General features: G+C 37.7%; 1 protein-coding gene across 10 annotated transcripts in view; it reads right to left on the bottom strand.

Moving 5' to 3' along the window:
- RBMS3 (RNA binding motif single stranded interacting protein 3) overlaps positions 1-20,998 on the bottom strand; it is a 721,470-nt gene that overhangs the window by 28,673 nt on the left and 671,799 nt on the right. For all 10 annotated transcript variants that reach the window (XM_033057439.2, XM_033057463.2, XM_033057428.2 and 7 more), the window contains one exon: positions 10,456-10,566. In XM_033057439.2, the coding sequence (XP_032913330.1) occupies positions 10,456-10,566 (111 nt within the window). The remainder of the gene's footprint in view (positions 1-10,455; positions 10,567-20,998) is intronic.

Genomic DNA, 20,998 nt, shown 5'->3' with positions numbered 1-20,998 from the left:
AGAATAAAGATTTCAGCAAGGTCAGTGGTCTTCTGCTCTCAATATCGTTTAGGTACAGATGAAATAAGGAAACCTCCTTATTCAACCAATGGCCACACACTGAGTGGAATTTTTTGCTACTAACTATTTCCTTATGTCTCCTAACACATCAAGAAAATCTGAAATTGTTGCTACTTGCATTGTTTTGTTATGGATAAACTTGCAATAAAATAATCTTATAGAATGTGTACAGGAGTATAAGAACAATCAATCAAATTTTGGCCATTTATTTCCAGAAAACTAAAGATTCTGAGATAAGTCCATTGTCTTCAGAGGAAATCAGTTCTACTAAAGATAGCTAGGAACATCCATTAAAAGAAAGTCATCAAAATAGCTTTTTAAATAAAGTTATCTTTGAACACTAAAATTTTGAGCACCAATTTGGATTTTGTTGATAAACTAGGCAAGGTTATCTGTGGGAATACCATCATAGCCCAATTCTCACTTTCCTTTGTTACTGTATTTTTGTCACTCTGATTTGCACTGTCAAAAATGGCAATTGAAAAAAGAACAGATAAAGTGCAGGTGTTTTAGGTAGAAAAAGCTGGCAGCAGAGCAAAATTACAGTAAATGGGAGGAAGGGAGCAGCCACATTGAAAAAGTTTAGCAGTTGAAAAAAAAAATCACTTTGGAAATCATAGCACCTTTGGTCTATACTGCAAACACTGCACACAGCTGTGGTTCACAAGCCAGAGAACACAAACAGCATGAAGTTCTTGCATCAGAGAAATCAATTTGAGTCATGTAAATATCGTACTGATTTAAGAGAAGCCCCCAAGGGAAACCCAGCAAAGGAAAACTGGGAGTTGAGGCTGGTAAATGCACAATAATTTGGACATTTAGATACTAAAGCCTTAGCAAAGTTTCTGTTGCTTTATTACAGCTACTAATATTAAAAAGGAAAAATTAGAAGTCTACAGGTGTTTCTATCACATTCAAAAGTCATAAAATGCCACGAAGGATAGAGCAGCCCTTCATGGGAGCAGAAAAGGATGTGCCTCTGTGATATCAGTGCTCCCTGGACCCATCCCAATGAGGTGTGGCTCACCTCTGCCACACAGCAGAAATCTGCTGTGTTCAACCGTTCATCAGCTTGCTAGAAAAACAATTCAATTCAGCAAACTCCCAATTCACTCAACACAGCGGCTCTCAAACCCCTTGCTACAGCTCAATGAAAAGTGCTGACTGACCTGTTTCATAGTAAATATTAGGTATAGCAGAAGTCTCCTCCCAAACTTAGTCTTTTGGGAGCAAGAGAATTCTACAGCCTCATAGCTCTAACACAGAATCACCCATAACTCACAGATATAAAATACCATCAGAGGGCACAGAGGTTATTGCTATCAGCAGCTCCCTATAGAATTGTAAATCATTCGAACAAAGCTTATGCTTTTCTGAGAACTTCAGGTTAAAATCACTCTATGTACAGGATCCCAGTGTCTTACACAATGTATGAAGACGGTACCTTTAGCTCCTTCATTTAACCTTGCTTCACAAATGAGTGAACTCTGAACAGGCTGCTCTGTCCAGAAGAAAACATGAACAATACCTCTTGCTTCTGGTAAAAGCACTGGTAATTTATTATACAGGAAGTTTAAACCTTTGGGGTACCAGTTTGCCATCTGATAAGCCATGTGGATTATCTGTGAAATGTACTGTGAGCTGAAGTTCGGTGGAATACGATATGGGAAAAGGCAGTGAAATTCAATGGAATATTATTTTTGCAAGCAGCTGCAGGTCCAGGACTTTGTCCAATACACAGGTTACATTATATCTTCCACTGCGATTAAAATCCATAAAATACTGAGCATCTTTCGGATTAAATTCACTTCCAACTCAATTGTACGTGTTTTCAGTAACATGGCAACAGGTCCTTCCAAAACACTGTAACACCTGCAATCTAGTGTTTCTGTGAAGTCCCAGTGCCTCTAGAATTAAAAAAATATCCCTTATGAAAGAACTTGGGAAATGCATTTTAAAGGTTGCTGCTCAGAGCAGAAACATTTTGCTAAAAAAATGTACCCATCTTATTGGAAAGTAAAAAAAAAATCCAAAGAGTGCAGTATACTTACTAATCACACAACACATGTTGAAATGAATCAATCTTACCTCTTGGTTCCAAATGTTTTTCAGTAAGAGGGCAATGTGAATGGTCAGCTGCAACATATATTTACTCTTGACTGTAAACCTCAGACATTGTAAATAAAATGTTATTTTGATGCGCAGCTCTTTTTTGAATCTTGGTAAATCATGCTCAGTAAACATTTTAACAAGTTTTTATAATATCCTGAAGTCTCAGTACTTAAATGTATATTACTTGTTTTGAACTCAAATAACAATGATTTTTTGTGATGAAAACCAGAGATTGGAGATGAAAAAAGGCTATTAGCCACTGCTCTGGATTTGTGTCAACATCTGAAAATCCCTCCTGTGTATTTCAAAGTGTCTGGTCCAGTTGAGTTCTAAATGTGCCAAACAATGAACTTTGTATGCTTCATTTCAGACACTAGTCTAGCTCTTAACATCTTCTGCAACACATTGAAATTATGCTTTCCCTATTGTACTTCCACAATTCCTTTTCCTTTGATAGCATTCATGCACCTACATTGTGTTGTAAACCACTGTACACTCTCACCTTCCCACCCTTTTCTTTCAGCTAAAGTTTACATCTCTCTCTGAAGTTGACACAGTCACAGTTCTTCACCTTAGACCTAAATGATATTGTGTGAAGGACTGCAATAGCATAGTACTTAGGATAAACCAGCTGGTTTTCCATATAATTTATCATGTTCTTTTCCACTGACAATACAGCTTCTTCAAGGATTTTAAGACTTCTTGCTGTGCTTGTGTGCACTTGTGCATGAGGAGAAATGACCACAGATCAGTTTCCCAGCTCTTGGCAGAGAAGAGCTGTGGAAGCTGCACCTCTGGGAGACACTTCTGGCTTTTTACATGGCCACAGTTTTGAAAAACACCCTTCACCTCTCTAAGATCCTCAAACTTGCCTTGTATTAAAGACTCCCCACAGAGCTTGTCTTCACCACTTGTATTTGGATTTTTTACCTCTCTGGAAAGCCATATTTCTCATTTCAGTCAGAATTACTTGAGTCTTGTTTAAACATAGGCAGGAGAATAAAAAAAAGTTTCATTCTAATATGGCAAAGAGTTCTCTTCTTGATAGAAAAATGAAAAACACATTTACAAAAGAAAAACACATCAAGAAAATACAGATGACAGATCTGACATTTAGAGTACTTTTGTTTTCCACCTCTTATTGAGTTTGTCAGTTTTAGGTGTGGCAGGATGTTTCAAACCTAGAATTATTTGCAGGGTTTTTTTAACCTATTATTTGTTCCTCTCTACTACTTCCCTGTCTGCTAAATAAAGAGATTCTTTCTTTCCCAAAACTTGCCCTATCATTTATAGCATCGGCACAATTTCACAAGAAAATTTGTGATCATTATATTTTTCTTCTTGAAATTCAAAATATTTAGGTAAATGACCTACTAGTAGTTGGCAAAGTGAGTTCACAATCTTGGTTCAGCTAGGAGAGATAGTAGGAGAGATATCAACAAAAATTTCTGGGAGTATGAGTATGAACAAGACTTTTGTCAGGGGATATTCTGCAGACCATTAAATTTATGCCAGATACTACCAGTTTTATGGCTTTCTGTTCCTATTCATGATTGCAAAATAAAAAAGTTCATTTTATATGCAGTGCATGGCTATCACTAAATAAAAAAACAATATGCTTGGAAGAAGTGGTTTGAACTCCACTCACATTCACCAGGTGGCACTTCTAGAAATCACAAAAAGGAACTGCAGCAGTCATATTTAAGAAAATACATGAGAAACAAGCCTCTTAATGTTCTGCTTTACAGTTATGTGAAGTCATCTGCGAATCAATTACATGAATGAGGTTAGTTTGATGATGAAAATGAAGTTATATTAGTTAAGGCTTTTCTGGCTTACACTTTTTGCTTTGCTGATCCATCTCTGTTGCTTTGTGTTGATATGTATCACCACAATCAGGGAGTTGATTCCTTCTCTGAGAGGGAATCTGGGCTAATGTCACTTTGAGTCAGTAGCTGATACCTCAAAGAGTGGAAAAGAGTTCTCACCAAAGCACTTTGATCACTTGTGGAAGTGTTATGTGAAGGTAAAATTTAACACAGAGTAAAAACTACTGACCTGCTGAGCTTGGATGAAGTGCTGTTTGGACCAAAAATGGAATTCCCTCCATCTGTGTTTATTCACCTTTTCCATTTTCCCTTCCTGCCTATGATAGGCTTTGAAGATTGGCACACTTGCACATAAAGGCAAAGAGTAAGCCACTGGTAGCTTACAGATGGTAAAGACAAATGGTAGAAAAATAGAGCTGAGTTCAGAAGAGAAGGGGAAACACTACAGAGATACGATTTTATGAACTCTATTAATTCAAAAATACCATCTAACCACAGCTATGGTCAAACACAGACTCTGGAACCCATGTTGAAACAGAGGAGCAGAAGTCTCATCTACACAAGAGCTGATCTGTCCAGTTCTTACATAAGTCTGTGGAATTACAAGATGGTCCAGAAAGGGAAAAGATCACACCTTTCCTTGCTCACCTGAGCAGGTATTTGGCCTATGCTGTCAATTTTTCCACAATAAATGCTGCTGCATCTACAAATGTTTCCTTATGCTGAATCTAAGATTGATAACCTATTTGTCTCAATAATATTCAGTTGCATTGAACTCTGCAAATTGATTTAATCCTTCATGATGAAAATTCTTAGTCTCCTGTTGATTGCTTAAAATCTGGTGCTTTTCAGTTGCACTGAGTGTCCCTTATCTCAAATTACACGAGGTAAATTGGACCTGCTTTTCAAGAGAGTGTTTGGGAAGAAAGGTGCAAGAGGAGTTACTTGTTTTTATAAATCTTACAAGAATTTATGCTGATCTTCTCCCTTCTAACCAGAATCAATTTTCCTCAAACGGATCTCCTGCCCCAGATAGCTCCATGTTGTTAATCACTTACATTTGCCCTGGACTTTGGCTGAGTAAAAGGATAAGGAAGAACTTAGTTTCAGCCTGAACTAGGCTATTTCATTTGAAATGGGTTCAATCATGTATTTTCCACACAAACAGTAACTGAAACTGCCAGTCAATAAATAAAATAAAGGAGATCTAAGATTAACACCTGATAACGTGAAAGGCACAAGACTGCAAAGAAACTTTGCTCCTGTAGCTCTCCAAGGACTTTGTGACATACAATTAGAATAACAGAGAGTACTTTTTGAACAAGAATCTAAACATGAGGAGAATGTGATGATGTTTCAGCTCCATGTAGCTGTAGTATCTGCAAATAGAATGGAAGATTAAACAGGAAAAAAACAACCCTATCTAACAAAGCAGTTATTCTGCTGAGGCCTTCAGGTGACATTTTAAACCACCAGTGACCATGGAGTATCCAAAGGAAATAAAAGATAAAAAACCTATAACAAGCTTGTTGTTCCATTGAAGGGTTCTGGAGATATCATCAAGCCTTGCTGGCAACAAAAAGAACTAACAAAGTGAAAGATAAGACTGATGCACCTGCATAACAAGCCTGCTATTCCACTGAGAAATTTCGGTGATACTATGAACCAGGAAAGCTGAGTTAAGGCAGTTTGCAGTTACAACAGGATCCCACAGTACGTCAATGCAATTCTTTGACCTGACTGCATTTTTAATAGAGTATCTGGAACAATTAAACAGTTTGTTGTTCTTGTTTTTTCAAAAGTACAATGGAGTTTTATTTTGCAAACTGCTAATCAAGTTTCTAGATTAAAAACTGAAAGTGGAGTGAACTTCAAATGTGAAGAACAATTAAGCAGCCCAGTTGAACAACTAGTTTTAGTAAAAAAACCTGGCTTCTACTCACTCTCCCATTGGTGTGGGCCTCAAAGATTTAAGATGTAACAAGGCTACAGTGAGGCATTTCCAAAGGAGAGGGAGAAAAAGCTGGAGTTACCTCTCTGCCTATGAGGACTAACAAAGGGTGCCTCGAACTATTGAAGGAAACTGGAACCCAAGCAGTATTTGAAATGGATGCTAACACCAGGGAGGGGAGGGAGACCCCAACCAAGAAAGCGCAGAACAGCAAACTTCCTTCAGGAGTGACAAACAGGGGAGAAAGAATAAAGCAAATCCTCTTCCCACCAAGGAGGCAGATTATTGCTGGTGATGGCCCAACTTGGAAGTGCCGAGCAGCAATGACTAAAAGCAGTGATCAAACTGCTCAGTTTTTACATTTCTAAAGGGTTTTTTTTATCATATCCACTCAGGCATCAATCACAACATTATTAAACTACGAAAGAGATGTCAGATCAATGGCTGTATCAGAAACATTTTGAATGACAGGCTGATGATGGAACAATTCCAGCCTCCATACATTATTAAACACATACTAATGCTGCTCTTTCACTGCTACCCTCACAGACTCTATTCTCCCTCTACAGTACCTTTTTTAATAGCAGACCTAATTGTAGATGAATATTACATAGGAAAAACAAGACTTACTATAATAAATAATAATAAACTAGTAAAAAAAACCTCAAGCTTTAAACCCCTTGTCTATCTTCACATTATGCCTTCTGGCATTAAAATTTAATTTTAATACAATTGTAGGAGCTGAGACTGGGTTGTCAGCCTTAATCAGAATATTCAGAGCTATTGCTTTCTTGCTGTAATCTTGACATAATTTAAGCTTAGGTTTTCTTTATGTGTTTGCCCACAGCTAGCACACCCATGTAAATGCTTTTTGCTCTTTTTGAGTGAAGAGGTATCTATGAAAAATACATATAAATATGGCAGAAATCACCCCTCTGGCAGATCGTCTGCTTAACTCCAGATTTCAAGCAGAATGGGGAAGTGATCAGAGCAGCACACGTGCCTCTCAATTCATCAGCAACAAAAACTGTATTTTTACCAGCAGAAATCAATTTGATTTTCATAAAGGCAAAAAAGAATTATGTTCTTGGTGGATAAAGCACAAAGCACAGTAACTGGGACATGCAAATGCTGTACCAATTTCTCTCACAGCACAGGAACACAGGGTTGAGGTGCCATAAATGGCACACCTTTACCTCCTCCTCCCTCCAGTGCCCTATGCAATTCCTTTGGTATTGGAATCAAGCGAAGATGGATTTGCAGCTTTTCCTTTGCCCTGGCATCTTGATAGCCTGATAGGCATCCTCCAGATTAGGAAGTGCTTGGTATAGCAGAGATGTCTAGTTTTGTGTGGATAATTCAATAATAGATAATAAGAAATAGGAAAGTTAAGAATATAATAAAATGAAATTAAATACACGTTCTTTGGGAGTTTGGATAGAAAGAAAACTTCTTGTCCCTATTCATGGCACATGGTTTCCTAAACAAGTAAGGGGGTAAGGCTTCACCTAGCACAACGGAAATGCAGCTGACTATGAGTGAGACTATAGGAAAACTACTTTGTTTTGACTGCTGAATTGGATGCTCCCAGATGGAAGTGAACAGCCCTACCAGCATTAAGCCCGACCTGGGCTGGTGACCAAAAATTCAAGTGGATGGAGGCAGCTGCCCTCTGGATTCCCGTGGGTTATAATGTATGTTTCAGGGCTGAGAGATCAAAACTCAAATCCAGTTTTTGGAGTCAAGGCAGGAAATGGCAGAGGTTGCTGTTACTCCCCTCACCAAAGAGCTAAAGAGTACTCGTCTGTGAAGGGAGATGGAATGGCTCCAGCCTGGACACAGGATTTTAATCTTTTAAGGAGCATCAAAAGGCCCAGTAATTCCCACAAGATATGAAGATGCATAGGTCCTTATGCTATTTCTCTAGCTCACTCATTAGAGAATAGATTTTCTGTTGAAGCAATGTTTTAGAAACCCAATGTTCACCCTGCATCAGGCGTGTGGAGGTGGTTTTGAAGTCGACTTTAACTTAAGTGACCACAGGGGTCTGTTTCAGCTGAAAAATATGCTATGTTAATTAGCAAAATGCTTTGTCTAAGGAAGTGAACATATGAAAGCCTTCCAATAAAAACTGCTTTGCATACTGCAAGCTTTTAAATTAAATTGGGACAGAGTTACTGCCAACAGTGAGTAGAATTATTTGAGTAGAATTATTTGTGACTTTTTGTCTTGTTTGCCTAAAAAAAAATCTGGCTGGTTTCTTGAAAGGTAGCTGGTGGTTCTTTATTGCACTCTGTTGCACAGTTTTAAGGAAAAAATTGAAAAATATATTCATAACAGAAATGTATCATTTATATCTTTTATTTCCCATAAAACCTAGTCCTGCTGAGGTACTCACAGTAACATGGCTTGGACTTGGCACAATTCTTCATGCTTTATGCTCTCACTGCTCCTCTCTCTGGACCAAAACTCAGAATTCCAAATAAATGAAGTAAAAATATCCCTAAATAAATCATATCTCTAAGTAGCTTGTGTTCCCCATGTTGTTTTTTGTTGGTTTTTTTTCTGCAACAGAATACACACTGAAGAATGAATTTCACGTCTGGATAGATACATCTGACAAAACTGCTACTGGCAGCCCAAATTGAGATTTCTGATAGGAAGAATTCCCAACAAGAGGAATTCTTGATGACATCCATGATTATACTGCTTGCATGAGTACTTCAACTGAATATGGTGCGATGCTGTCTTTAACTAAGAGAAGTCCTGTATAGTGATACAATAGGGTGTCCTTGGAGATGTTTGAAAAGCCTATGGATATTGTAGCACTCATCAATCACTTACTCTTTCCTGCTCTTTAAGTTTTCTGCAAATGACTTAGGAGTTTTACAGATAGTAAACATAAACCTGTATGGTATAGCTCTGAATGTATTTCAAGAAATTATCACAGGGAATGCTGTGACCTTGAAAGATAAAACTGTGTAAAAAGCTAGGAAAAGAAAGGAAAGATTTTTATTTGGTTGCAGTAACACGAGCTCAGGATCTCACTGTCACCCAGTAGATGCCCCACTGCCTCTCAGAGTCCTTTGCCTGGATCCCCAGGTGGATTTGTTACTGTAAGCACTCTAATAGTGGTCTCAAGCAAGAAGAGAACATTAACTGGGAATTTTCTAGTTTGCACTGTGAGATAATGAGCGCAGAAGACAATGTCTGTTAAGAGTTATGGAATTGAAAATGACAGGCAGAGGAAAAAATTCATAGGAGGTGCCCTAGAGCACAACCATTCATTTTCCATTTCCTTGCCTTAGCTTTTAAACATGCTTTGGAATCACAAAAATTACACATGCAGAAATTCCCTCTAGACCAAGTATTGCCTTGAATTTCATGAAGGGGAGAATGCTGAGATTATTGTGATTAATTCCTACTTCTTTCGATTATTGAACACAATGTTTAAAATATCAGGAATAAACAATAAATTGTCATATTTAAGTTTTGTTGGAAAAAAATACAGAAGTCTTAGATCTTAAGAGATTTTTTAAAAAGTGTGAGAAAGAGACACTGGAATTTCAATTACATTCAACATATAAGGAAGAAGGAGGTGAAGAGCAGAGATCAGGAAGAGACCCAACACTGGGTTAAATAACTTTGTACAGATGCAACTTTATTAAGTACCTTGTTCAATTAAAAAAAAAGTTTGAAAACTGTGTTCCTATAAATTAATATCAAGTAGAACAGTGGTGAAAAAAAGGGTAAGTGCGTAACAGAGAATGTTATGTAATTTCATGTTTAATGTAATTATTACATAAAGAGCATGTGTGCTGAAGATATAGAAGTGTAATATGTATGCCTGTATTTTTGCAAAAATTTACATTACATGCAGTGTGCATACATTCATATATCAAACCACCATCTACAGTTTGCACTTGCTGTATTTTAGGAACTTTTCAGAGAGCTTTAATGATTTTAATTAAGAGGAGATTTTGCCTTTCTCTGACTCTGGGGGAGTTAACTGGTTATGACCTACACAGCTTAAAAAGAAAATTGAAAAATAGTTGTTGAAATATGCATATTTAAATATGATATACTGGAAACACAGCTGGCCTTGACCAAAAATCACATTTCTAAGCCTGGAACAAAATACATACGGCTGGCTGCTATGGTTTGAAGTGAATAGAGGATCCTACAACAAAGCCAGAACTCCTCATGCCAGTGGTATGAAACTTTCTAGACTGACAAGCAAACAATTTAAAAAACAAATTGATAGAGCAGTACTTCCATAATTACATGAGAAGTAGTACAGATAATTCCTGTAAAAGATAGATCAGGTTTTTTTGGCCTACCATTTTACTACTCCTACTACTTTGTCATTTCTGGTCTGTAATAACTAATGCTGACTCTATGATGGTGAAGCCCTGAAAATCATTGTAAAAAGTAATGAATTACCTTAGGAAACTCAGTAGGAAATACATGATTTGCAATAGAGAAAAAAAATAGTGATCTTACCGTTCCCGTTGTGCCCAAGGAAAGGTGGTTCATCTGTTGGGTCAGAGGACCCATCATGCTTGCTGGCTGCATTGACATAGTGTGGTCCATTGTTGGTGTTATCACAGCACCCTAGAAACACACATTATTTACAGTTCAATCTCTGTCATATTAAAAAAAAAAAAAAAAAAAAAAAAGAAGGAAAAAAAAAGGCATTCTTTAAATGAGTGAACCTGACTGAAAACTTGACATGAATCTTAAAAGACACTAATACATCTGTCAGAATAAATATGTTTTGTTCCTATTGACAACCAAGCTACACACACATATTATTTGTACTGCTAATGAGGCCATTTTATGTCAGCTCCAATTAAGTGTCATTTTTTACTTCATTGCTTCTGACAAACAAATGCATATGTTCTTCCTATGATAAATGCTACTGTACATTGCAAAATGCCTGTCATTTCCATTTTCCCATATCCTATATAGGACAATCTTACAGACAGAACACATATGTCCCCAATTTTCTCTGACTTCTAAAGCATTCAGTCTCAGAGATCTTCAGCCTATTATGGTAATTATCTTGGATTTTTCCAGTCTCAGTTAAGAACCCTAACTCATGATATTTTATAGCTGCTTAAGTAGGACTAGCTATTGACAGTGAGTTTGGTAGTGACACCCATTTAAAACACATACACAGTGTTTAAAAGCATTTTTCTTCCCCACATGAAAAACAAAGACATTAATAACAAAGAGCATATGTACTAAAGCAACACTTAGACTTTGACCAAAAAATGAAACAAAAGACATGTCAGAGGAGCTTTGGAGAGAGAGCTTCTTTGCCATTTACATTCCTTGGTTTTTGCACTCCCACTCCCCAAGGTCCCATGTTGGCAACATTATGACTTAGTGAAGTGTTGATTCTCTTCAGTTCTATGTTGTAAAATGCTATTTCCTGTGTTGGTTAGAGAAAGTCACTCAGAAAGTGTGGTCTGTTGTTTTTCTTGCAGATAGTGACATAAGGCAGTATTTCCAGTCATTTCTCATATGAAATAATAACTTTTCTTTGTATGCATCTACTCATACACACATCACAAACTTGCACAGTCACATTATGTCTGCTACAAAATGTGAAAAATGTAGATGAATATATTTGTTAAAAAAATTGACTTTTTTTCTTTCTCTTTGAGAATACTGGAAGAATTCGCTTATAAACAAACTTGTTTAACCAACTTGTAAAGCGAGTTTCAAAACTCACAGCATACCTGTTCTTACATGTCTATCTCACATTTACATAGAGCTATTTTTGCCGAGGCTCTGATTAGAAGCTGAGGATTTCAAATTTTCAGTTGCAAATAAAAATAAATAAAAATACTAAATTATGGGGAAATACCAATTCAATTTGGCCTCACCTTCCAGCAATATTTTTGCTATGTACATCCTATCTGAGGAGTATAGACTCTGCAGTCCCTTCAAACTCATTCCTTGCATGCAGTGGGATAAGAGGAAGGTAGACACATTGTGGTCAGTCCTTTTCATAATACCCTCAGCATATGAAATACATACACACTTGTTTTATGTCACAGAGTGGACTACATTTCATGCATTGACAAGAGTCCCTAAAGAAATCTGACAAATTACAGAAGCTAGCCTCCGTGGAGTATCTGTCATGATTCCAAATAAATGCTTTAGAAACAAGCTGATCAGTGCACATGGATCAAGCTGCAACACTTGCCACTTTATTTGCTATATTAATTTGCAATGGTTTACATAGATTAATTTATTGATTAAGTCATTTAATGGACTACCACAGTGAAATCTTCCCCTTGGATGAAAGAGTCTAAAAGCAAATCTGTGGGGCACACACCCATTCAGCCTATCCAGCAGTCCCTGCATAGCAGATTGAGTGCAGGAGTCTGAAGAAGAACCATGCACAATGAAAATAATGTCCTTGTTTTATTTCTTAAATCAGTGGCCTCAGATACCATGCAGACAGGAAAGGTTCTAGGGTTTGGACTTCAACTGCACTTTTTTGGTTATGATAGGAAATTGTAAGCCCTATGCTCAGAGTGATAAGCATTTTTACTCTATCAAACCACATGCGATCAAATTAAATTTGTCAACTGGTAAACAGTTCTCGGTTCCCTCTACAAGCACTGTTCTCCTTTGGCTAAAAGGTGGAGAATTGCCTCAGGGCTTTCCATGATAGGCATGTCCATGATAGACAAGTTGAGCTTCCACTTGTGATGTCAAGGAAGGTGACATCTCCCTCTCCTCCCCATACTCATGAGATCCCACTTTGAGAGATGTGTCCAATATAAAGAGAACATGGACTAACAGAATGTTTGAGAGGGTCCAGAGGGGGGCCATGAAGATGATCAGAGGGCACCAGTGTATGTAAGCATCTAAAGGGAAGGTGTTAAGAGCATTGGAACCAGGCTCTCCTCAGTGTTGCCAAGCAATCAGGCAAGAGGCAACAGGCAAAGACTGATGCATAGGAAGTTCCTGAGGAAGAATTTCTTCACTGTGCTGGTAATCCTGTACTGGAACAGGTTGCCTAGAGAGGTTGTGGAGTCTCCCTCACAGGAGATACTCAAGAACCCTCTGGATGCAACCCTGTGCAAAGATGCTTATTGCAAAAGTATGGTCGGAGGAACTTGCTGTGATTACATATGTGACAGACTGGCACTATTCCTGGGTATAAATTCAGGAATCTGGAAATGAAGAGGGGGCAGTGGTGAAGGAAATCTTATGGTTTAGTGCAACAAACACAACTGCCAGACATAGAATGGAAAAATCTGAGAGCAAATGTCCTTCAGCAAAAAAGTAAGCACGACAGGTATTGCAAACAAACTGTTAAAAATATGGACTGGAGAGAAAATATATCAAGGACAAAAAATTTGCTCAGAGACAGAAGACATGTAATTTTCAAATTGAAAATATATATATTCCTGTCCCTAGATATACACCATTTAATATGCTAGAAAAAGAAGCTGGGAAAACAAATCAAGTATTTGCTGCTTTCCTAAGACAGCTTAACATGTTTTAAGCTGACAGTTACCTAGAGCAAAGAATTACATGCATTTCCCAGATCATTAATTCACCAGTTCAGAATCTTCTTGTGATCACGTAGGAAAGAAATTATACTTAATTAAGGAAATATCGTCTGGTTGTTAGGGCGACACCCAGTCTACAGACCATAATGAGTTTCATAATACATGCTGTCAAGTCCATTCATATTCAATTTATTTAGCTGTAGAAGACAAAAATGTCTTGCATCAGATGTTGCCATCATATTAAAAGTAATTTGATTCTTTTCAGCCTATAATATGTAATTGCTGATAAACATCCAGTTGGCTACTGGCAAAGGTTATATCAAACATATTGTTTCGTCTTCATCTGCTTGGATGTCTGATTTTACTGAGTTTGTAAATGAAAGGCATCTTAGCATTGCAAACTATTACTTAAGGTCCAGTTTAATTGCAAAAAAACCTGTAGAAGAAATTGTCATGAGGTTTTTGCCACTGTCTTTGCCAAAAAAGTAGTTGGCCTCTCAATTATTTAGACCTTTCCTGTTGCCCTGTTGCCTCAGTATGATTATACTATTTTTTAAATTCCCACAAGAAAAAGGGTATTATATTGAGTTTTAAATTTGGCAAGATATCCTCAGCATATGATTTGTCATACATTTGTGTTGATGCTACAGTGGTTTTGAAAGAAATTAACAGGGCAAATGGTAAGGAATAATGATACAGATGTGCGTGTTTTTTTGCACGATTTTGATAAACCTAAAATAAGCTGACATACAGATTTGACTTTTTCTTCACCTTTTTTGAAAGACCTTGCTGTTTTAGAATGCTTTGAGCTTTAAGAACATATTTTTCCTATAAGAAAGCAAATGTTTATATTTCAGAATATAGCCTATCACTTAAAAAGAGAGAAGTTGGATTTTATTAACTATGTACACTGCACTCCCCCTCTGTGGCAATAAACTCAAATTACAGGAAGGACACCAAATATAATTTATTATATCAGGCAAAATATCTTTAAGTATTTGCCAATATCAAAAGGCATCAGCAGAACAAGTCTATGTTGGTGCAAAGACACGTGCCAACTTTTTGCTGTTGAAGGGTGGGAAAGTGACATCAGAAATAAGAAGTATATTAGGAGGTTTTAGGAATTGAGAGTTCACTAGTTGAGAGATGCACTTAGGGGCCAGTGGGAGGATGGATTAATTAGTCACAGCCTTCTACAATAATGAACTGCATTAAAGGCTTCTATTTTATTCCAGTATTCTAGTACTGACATTGGACTTAAGGGCAAATACCAGCTGAGTAAATAGTTCTTAAAGCTTACAGTAAGCATCTGTTTATTTCAGAGTTTACTTTTCCTTTATTTAAGAAGTTTTAACAGGATAACCATACTTAGAAATTCAGCTTCATAAATAGTGGCCAATGTAAAGTCAATAAACTTTACAGCAGAAAACTTGCTTTTCAAATTTGTTTACAGTTATCTTGTGCAGTCATATAAGCACCAGGCCTTTCCATCTGAAAATTTATTACCCTACTACCAAGTGAATGCCTTTATGTTATCGAGAACATGTTGTTTCTTGAGGTTTTATTAAACTGAGTGAAAGGATGACTTTCCTTATACTTATCAGACAGACATATCTATTAAAAATTACAATGAAAAAAAAATCAACATGCATGCTTTTTTGCAGATAAATACATTCTCTCTGCACACTGAACACGTGATGGCCACATTTTGATGGATTTACTGTTCTGTCTAGTCTGACTTGTCTGATCTCCTTGGGTACCTATTACAGGCAGCAGAAAAGCCAGAACTACTGAACTATTCCAAACTGGTTGCTAAGAGCCCAACTCCTCTGACTGCTGCAGATTAAAGGTAACTTTGAAATCCTCTCTGCCTTCTGTCATCAACTTTGCTGGGAATACCTGTTGATATCCCAAAACAAAGGAAAACTTATTTTCCCTTTCTCAGTGAAAAGGTAGCAACTACCTTGTCATTTGCCAGTTTATCAGAGATTAAATAATGATTTAAATATAGTGAAGAAGATCAGCAAACATCAATATTCTGAAAGTATTAGGATTTGACTTAATTTCATTACATTGTTGATTTCAAATGCTTGCTAAAAATGTGGGAAAGTGAGCAAGAAGTCCAAACCCTCCAGTAAATTAGAGGAGCTTTAACTTTGGAGTAGGAAAACCTGACACAGATCTTCATCAATGCTGAGCTCTGCTTCTGAACTGAATACTAAACCACAAGTTCACATGGTAATATTTTGAATCTTGGGCATAAATTCAAATTCTTATCTGACATCACCTTCATAACTTAGTTGAACCTCCTAGGAGCAATAGACATATTTGTTTTCTTTTTCTCATGTTTTTGCTGTATGTTTGTAAACTTCTTTCCTTGGCTCAAAGTATACGTCATAGGTCCAAGAGAGTTACTGCCCAGAAGTAACTGGTTTTAAAAGATTAAGAATTCAAATATAGTGTGGTAAATAAAGAACAAAGGTGACCCTTGTGGAGGCTTCACCTTTCTTACAGCAACAGCCAAGGTTTTTGATTGTTTTTTTCACATTGTCCTTCTTGCCTTGTATTTCCTGTCTCCTAGTATGAAATAAAGCTTTTGATAATCTACAGATATTAGCCCACATGTACAAATGGAGATTAAAAGGATGTAGAAATAGGAACATCAAGATATACGGAAAAGACAGTTGATGCAATACGAAGAGTTTTATATTAGTAACTGTGTGCACAAATAAAGCAATACCTGAAACGATACTGTACCAGTAATAAATGTATTATATCAGGCAGTACTATATGTCAGTAGTTTATGCTTCCACCAGAGCTGAAAAAAACCAGTAAATATCATAGTATACCTCTGTCTGTTAATCTAAAAGGACCTAACAAAAACAAACAGCATTTATTCTGCAAACAAATAGCTGCCCAAGCCACTGCCACTTAGTGCCTAAGGTGGCTTTTGCATAGTGACTCGAATCTGTCCACCCAAAATAAGGCCTCAAAAGAAAGGCCATTCAAAAAAGTGACAATATTTACAATTATTTATGCATGGAAAATATACCTGAGTTCCTACAGGGACTCTGAAGCAGATTTTGTGAGCCCTGGGTTACATCTTTGCCTTTACTGTCTGCCCATGCAGGTTGGACCTCAAGCCCATGTGCTTCTCTGTAGACTGAAAATCTGAAGTTTTCATACTCTTTTTCAACTTGCCCCAGGAATAAAATAAAATTACTGGTATTATATGCAGGAGTAAATGGGAATATTTTAGCTGGGTTCTGCTATCAGAAGGACTCCACAGCAATTAACCTGTTGCAGTGGGGTATTCATTCCAGCAATTGCTGGAGAAGGCAGAGAGGCCATAAGCAGCTCTTGCTCCCTCATCTGACATATTCTATCAGGGAATGAGAAATCTCATTTGCTTTTTTCCCTACTCTTCAGCTTATGAGTATGCACTTGGCTGCATGATGGCTTTATGTAGCCACTCCACGTATCAGTGCTTCTGGTATGTCAAGAACAGCCACCATGAACAAAAGAATCCTCACAACTCTCAAATAGGGTTTAGCATCCCCGGAAGACAAAAAAGAAACACAAAGGTGGTAATTTGCCTGGGACATAACTACTGTAATACATAGATAAAAACTTCTCCTGCCCTTCCCACGATCAGATTTCACAAAAGAAAGATTTCAATCCATGTCAAAACAAGCAATTCCATTCTGTTTATATTCTTATATATATATATTCTGACACGGATAAAATCCTTCCTTCTGCCACTGTCTCCCAGCAGCTGATGTGCTATCCTAGTACATAGGAATCAGGAGTCTCTTTTCTGTGGACTAGTTTTTCTTAACATCAGAATGGAATTTCATCTATTGAAGTTAAATCCAAATAGTACTTCCCCTCAAACAGCTCTGTTGTATTCCCTCCCTTCTTGCCTACAGCCAGGTGTGAAAATTCACTTAATAGCACATCCTAGTTTCTAACAAGGTGATAAATTGATATTATCAAACTATGACTAAAATGCAAGCAAGCACCAGTCTTTAGCTTAATTTTTCACTTCCTTGTCTTAGTGGATTTAAATGAAACTTTCAAAAAGGATGCAATATTTGTATCCTCAATAGTTTGATTTTACTTATACATCTATACACACATGGGAAGACAAATTGTATTGCACCCACTCAGACCAACATGTTTTTTCAGTATGTGCATAGGTTTTCTTAAACATTTGAAACTCTCAGTCCAGGATTTATTATGGCAAAGGTAATTAAGAGCAACTGTGACTGGGTTTTAAACTTGTTAATGAGCAACAATTAATGAGCAATGAGTACAAACCTCTGCTATTGGCTGAAAATGCTCACCAATCTTATTTTACTCAAACATGCTCCTAAAAGAAAAAATGCTTGACAGGAAATTTTGCCTCCAGAGGCTTGCGCTTCTATGTAGAGGCACAGAGAAGGTTGGTGACATGAGAGCACGTAAGATGTGTTTAATGTAGTGGGACCTTGTCTCTCCCTGGGCATCAAGTTTTCCATGCAAGATGAGGCAGTCCCAGGTGTCTGTGCGCTCCATAAAGGCATGACAACAGATGTGCCTCAGTCTGACACACTGGGCTGTTGATCTCTGCTCTTCTGGCAAGATTCAGTGCATAGGTCATTTGCCAGGCACAGAGAGTGCTTAACTGGGTTTGGGGAGGTAACGCCAGTGACATTTCTTCTATGTGCACTTCTAGCCTCAACACTGCAATGGCCAGTGACAGGGCAGCAGCTGTGATCTGTAACAGATGAGCTGTGGTTTGTTTCCTGCCCACAACCTGGAGGGACTTGCACTATGTGAGCTATAATCTAACAGCTGAGCTGCACGAAAAGATTCACTCATTAGAAGGACAAACACTGAGACTGGGAGACACCAGAAATTACGAGGAACTGGCTATCAATGAGAAAAAAAACCCAAAACCAAATAGAAAAGCAGGCTGGTAATATAATCCTATGTATTATGGTCATATTAGTGCTAAGATGACAAAAATGACACTCTGCACAATGAAAAAAAAAATGTATGGCTGTGTGTGGTGTTAACTCCACAACACTGCAAAGACTTAACACAACCAGTTTAGATAGAAATATCTGAAATGCCTTCAGCTTTCAAAAAAGTGAAGTGGTATCACTAAATGAAGTTCCAAGGAAACACACTGAGGAGCTAGGGTGGCAGACAGCAGAGTGCTCCTCTCTGAGATCCCAAATACTTGAGAAGACCATGGGAACAATGGTCAAAGAATGGTTAGTGTCAGGATGTTTCCCTGCATCATTGAGATATCAGAAAGGCTCTTGTAAACCAGAATTTATAAGTGATGGATAATACAAATAAGGCAGCTTCACACTGTTGCTCCTGGAGTTTGCGTCAACCCTTCCAATGTCAAGCCAAAGGCAACTCTTCAACATTAGAACTATCTCCTAGGCTTGGCCCAAATCTAGTCTGCAGTCTCAGAGCCACACTGATGTAAGGGCTACCATGTAATCCAGGTACACAGCTGTATGGGGTGGGTGGAAAGCCACCTTGAAATTCTGAGGTTAACGTTGCTGTATCACTCCTGAACTCAGCTACAAACACAATGTCCATCCTCCATGAGGATGTGCTATGGTGCACTGCCATCTGCTGCCTCTATCTCAGCTCCTTGTTGGCAGCTCCTGCACAAAGGAAGATTAAAGGTATGGAGGGTCTGAAAATTACATCCTTTCCCTCCTCATACCATTTTTCAAATTTAAAAGTTCTGGAAAGTTGATGAGAACCAGTAATATGCACATAATCTTCGTAAGAATCCTTCTTATCCTACCTGTTAGGAAAGACAGATAGCAGAAGATGCTATAAATGAAACCCTCGGTGAGTAAGGTTGCTTTTCTAACGATATGTTTCTGTTCAATAATAGATTTTAGACTTGAAGATGATAGACTGGGAAATCTTGTACTGAGCCACTGTTCCTGTTATGTATCAATTCAGTTCTAGATCACAGTGATTCATACCAATCTTTAAAACTAAAAATGTGCCCTTATTAGAGAGGACAAACACAGAAATCTTTCTCTCTGTCACGTTCTGCTAGATTTGCAACCTGTAATGTTAAACAAAGCCCTTTCCCACACAGTAATGGAAAGAAAACTATTCCAACCTGCCTTTCCTCTCATTTAAACCTCAGCATTTTCACAGCCTGCGTGTCCTGGCCCACATCCCAAATTGCATTTCATTTTGTGGACTTGTAATTCCTTAGGGGAGCCTATGGATAGAATCCACTCCATTCTATATTGGGATTTGTCCTTTGACTGGTTAAAACTGGCTACCTGGCAGTGCCAGCTTTGTGGCAGACCTCAAATCAAAGACTGAAGAACGTATTTCCAATAGTGCCTTCTTACCTTACATTCCATCATTAAAAGTAACACAAGACTATGTCTCACTCAGGCATTTTACAAATTTTAAACGTGATTTTACTGGCTCTAAAAACTCCAGACCAGTTGCTCCTTGGACTCTCTACAAGCAAAATGCCACCAACACCTGGCTTTTGCTGCTCCTGGACAATCCACACCGCTTTTGATGATGCTCCCAATGACAGCAGTGCAGTTTGCACACTGTTTTGAACAACTGAGACTAAAGGCACAATCTGGACAAACTGGCTGCAGAAGTGTCGCTATCTAAAACTTCTCTCCCAGATGCACGAGACCTCAAGAGGCCAGTAAAGCTGATGGCAGCAAGCACACAGAGCATGTCCTTCAAAAGTAACCACATCTAAATCTGTGAAGGTACAAGTCATATGCATGAAACCAAATTCAAGCCCTCAGCAATGTGTCATTAGCCAGAAAACAATGGAGTCTAGAGAGGGTAAACAGATTTTTAAACAAAAAATTGGATATTTTAAGTTTTCTTTTACTTTAAGATACTTCCAGGGAAACCAGCCTGTGTGTTAAACACTTAACATTTATAAGTTTCCCTTCTAGCAAAGACCTCAAAGTGTTTTAAATCCTGTGTGATGCATAGTGAACTCAGGAGCCTGGTCTATTATCAGGGACAGTCTGGATCTACATCTGAACTTTCCCAGGTCCATGAGTGTTCAGACTGAGGGGAACACCTTGGGTCACCACTACTGCAGGCTCAAAGAGAGCAGTTGGTTCCAATTACAGACACAAGTCCAAATTGATCAAGAAAATAATACATTTTAACTCTTGATTCATGCTGAGCAGATTTGAAATAAATAAGAGAAAGTGGCTAACTTGAGTCTACTTTGCTCCACACTCCACTGTCTTTTAAAAGCAAATGAAAATATTGAGGAAAAGCAATTGAAAAGCAAAACATATGAGTAAATATTCAGTGTGAAAATGGTTCAACTAGTCTAAGAAGTACACATGAAGAGTTCAGAAAAATGTAGATTATTAAACTAGAAAGAAGAAAGAGTACGCGATCCAGCAAGGATTACTCTACTTTCTTTTTAATATATCTTCACTGATTAAGAATGACTACATTGATATATTTTCCCTTTTGTT

Source organism: Catharus ustulatus, chromosome 1 (assembly GCF_009819885.2).
Source record: "Catharus ustulatus isolate bCatUst1 chromosome 1, bCatUst1.pri.v2, whole genome shotgun sequence".
NCBI classification, from domain to species: domain Eukaryota; kingdom Metazoa; phylum Chordata; class Aves; order Passeriformes; family Turdidae; genus Catharus; species Catharus ustulatus.
Note: the sequence above shows the minus strand (reverse complement) of the source record. Positions and strands in the feature narration are given on the sequence as shown.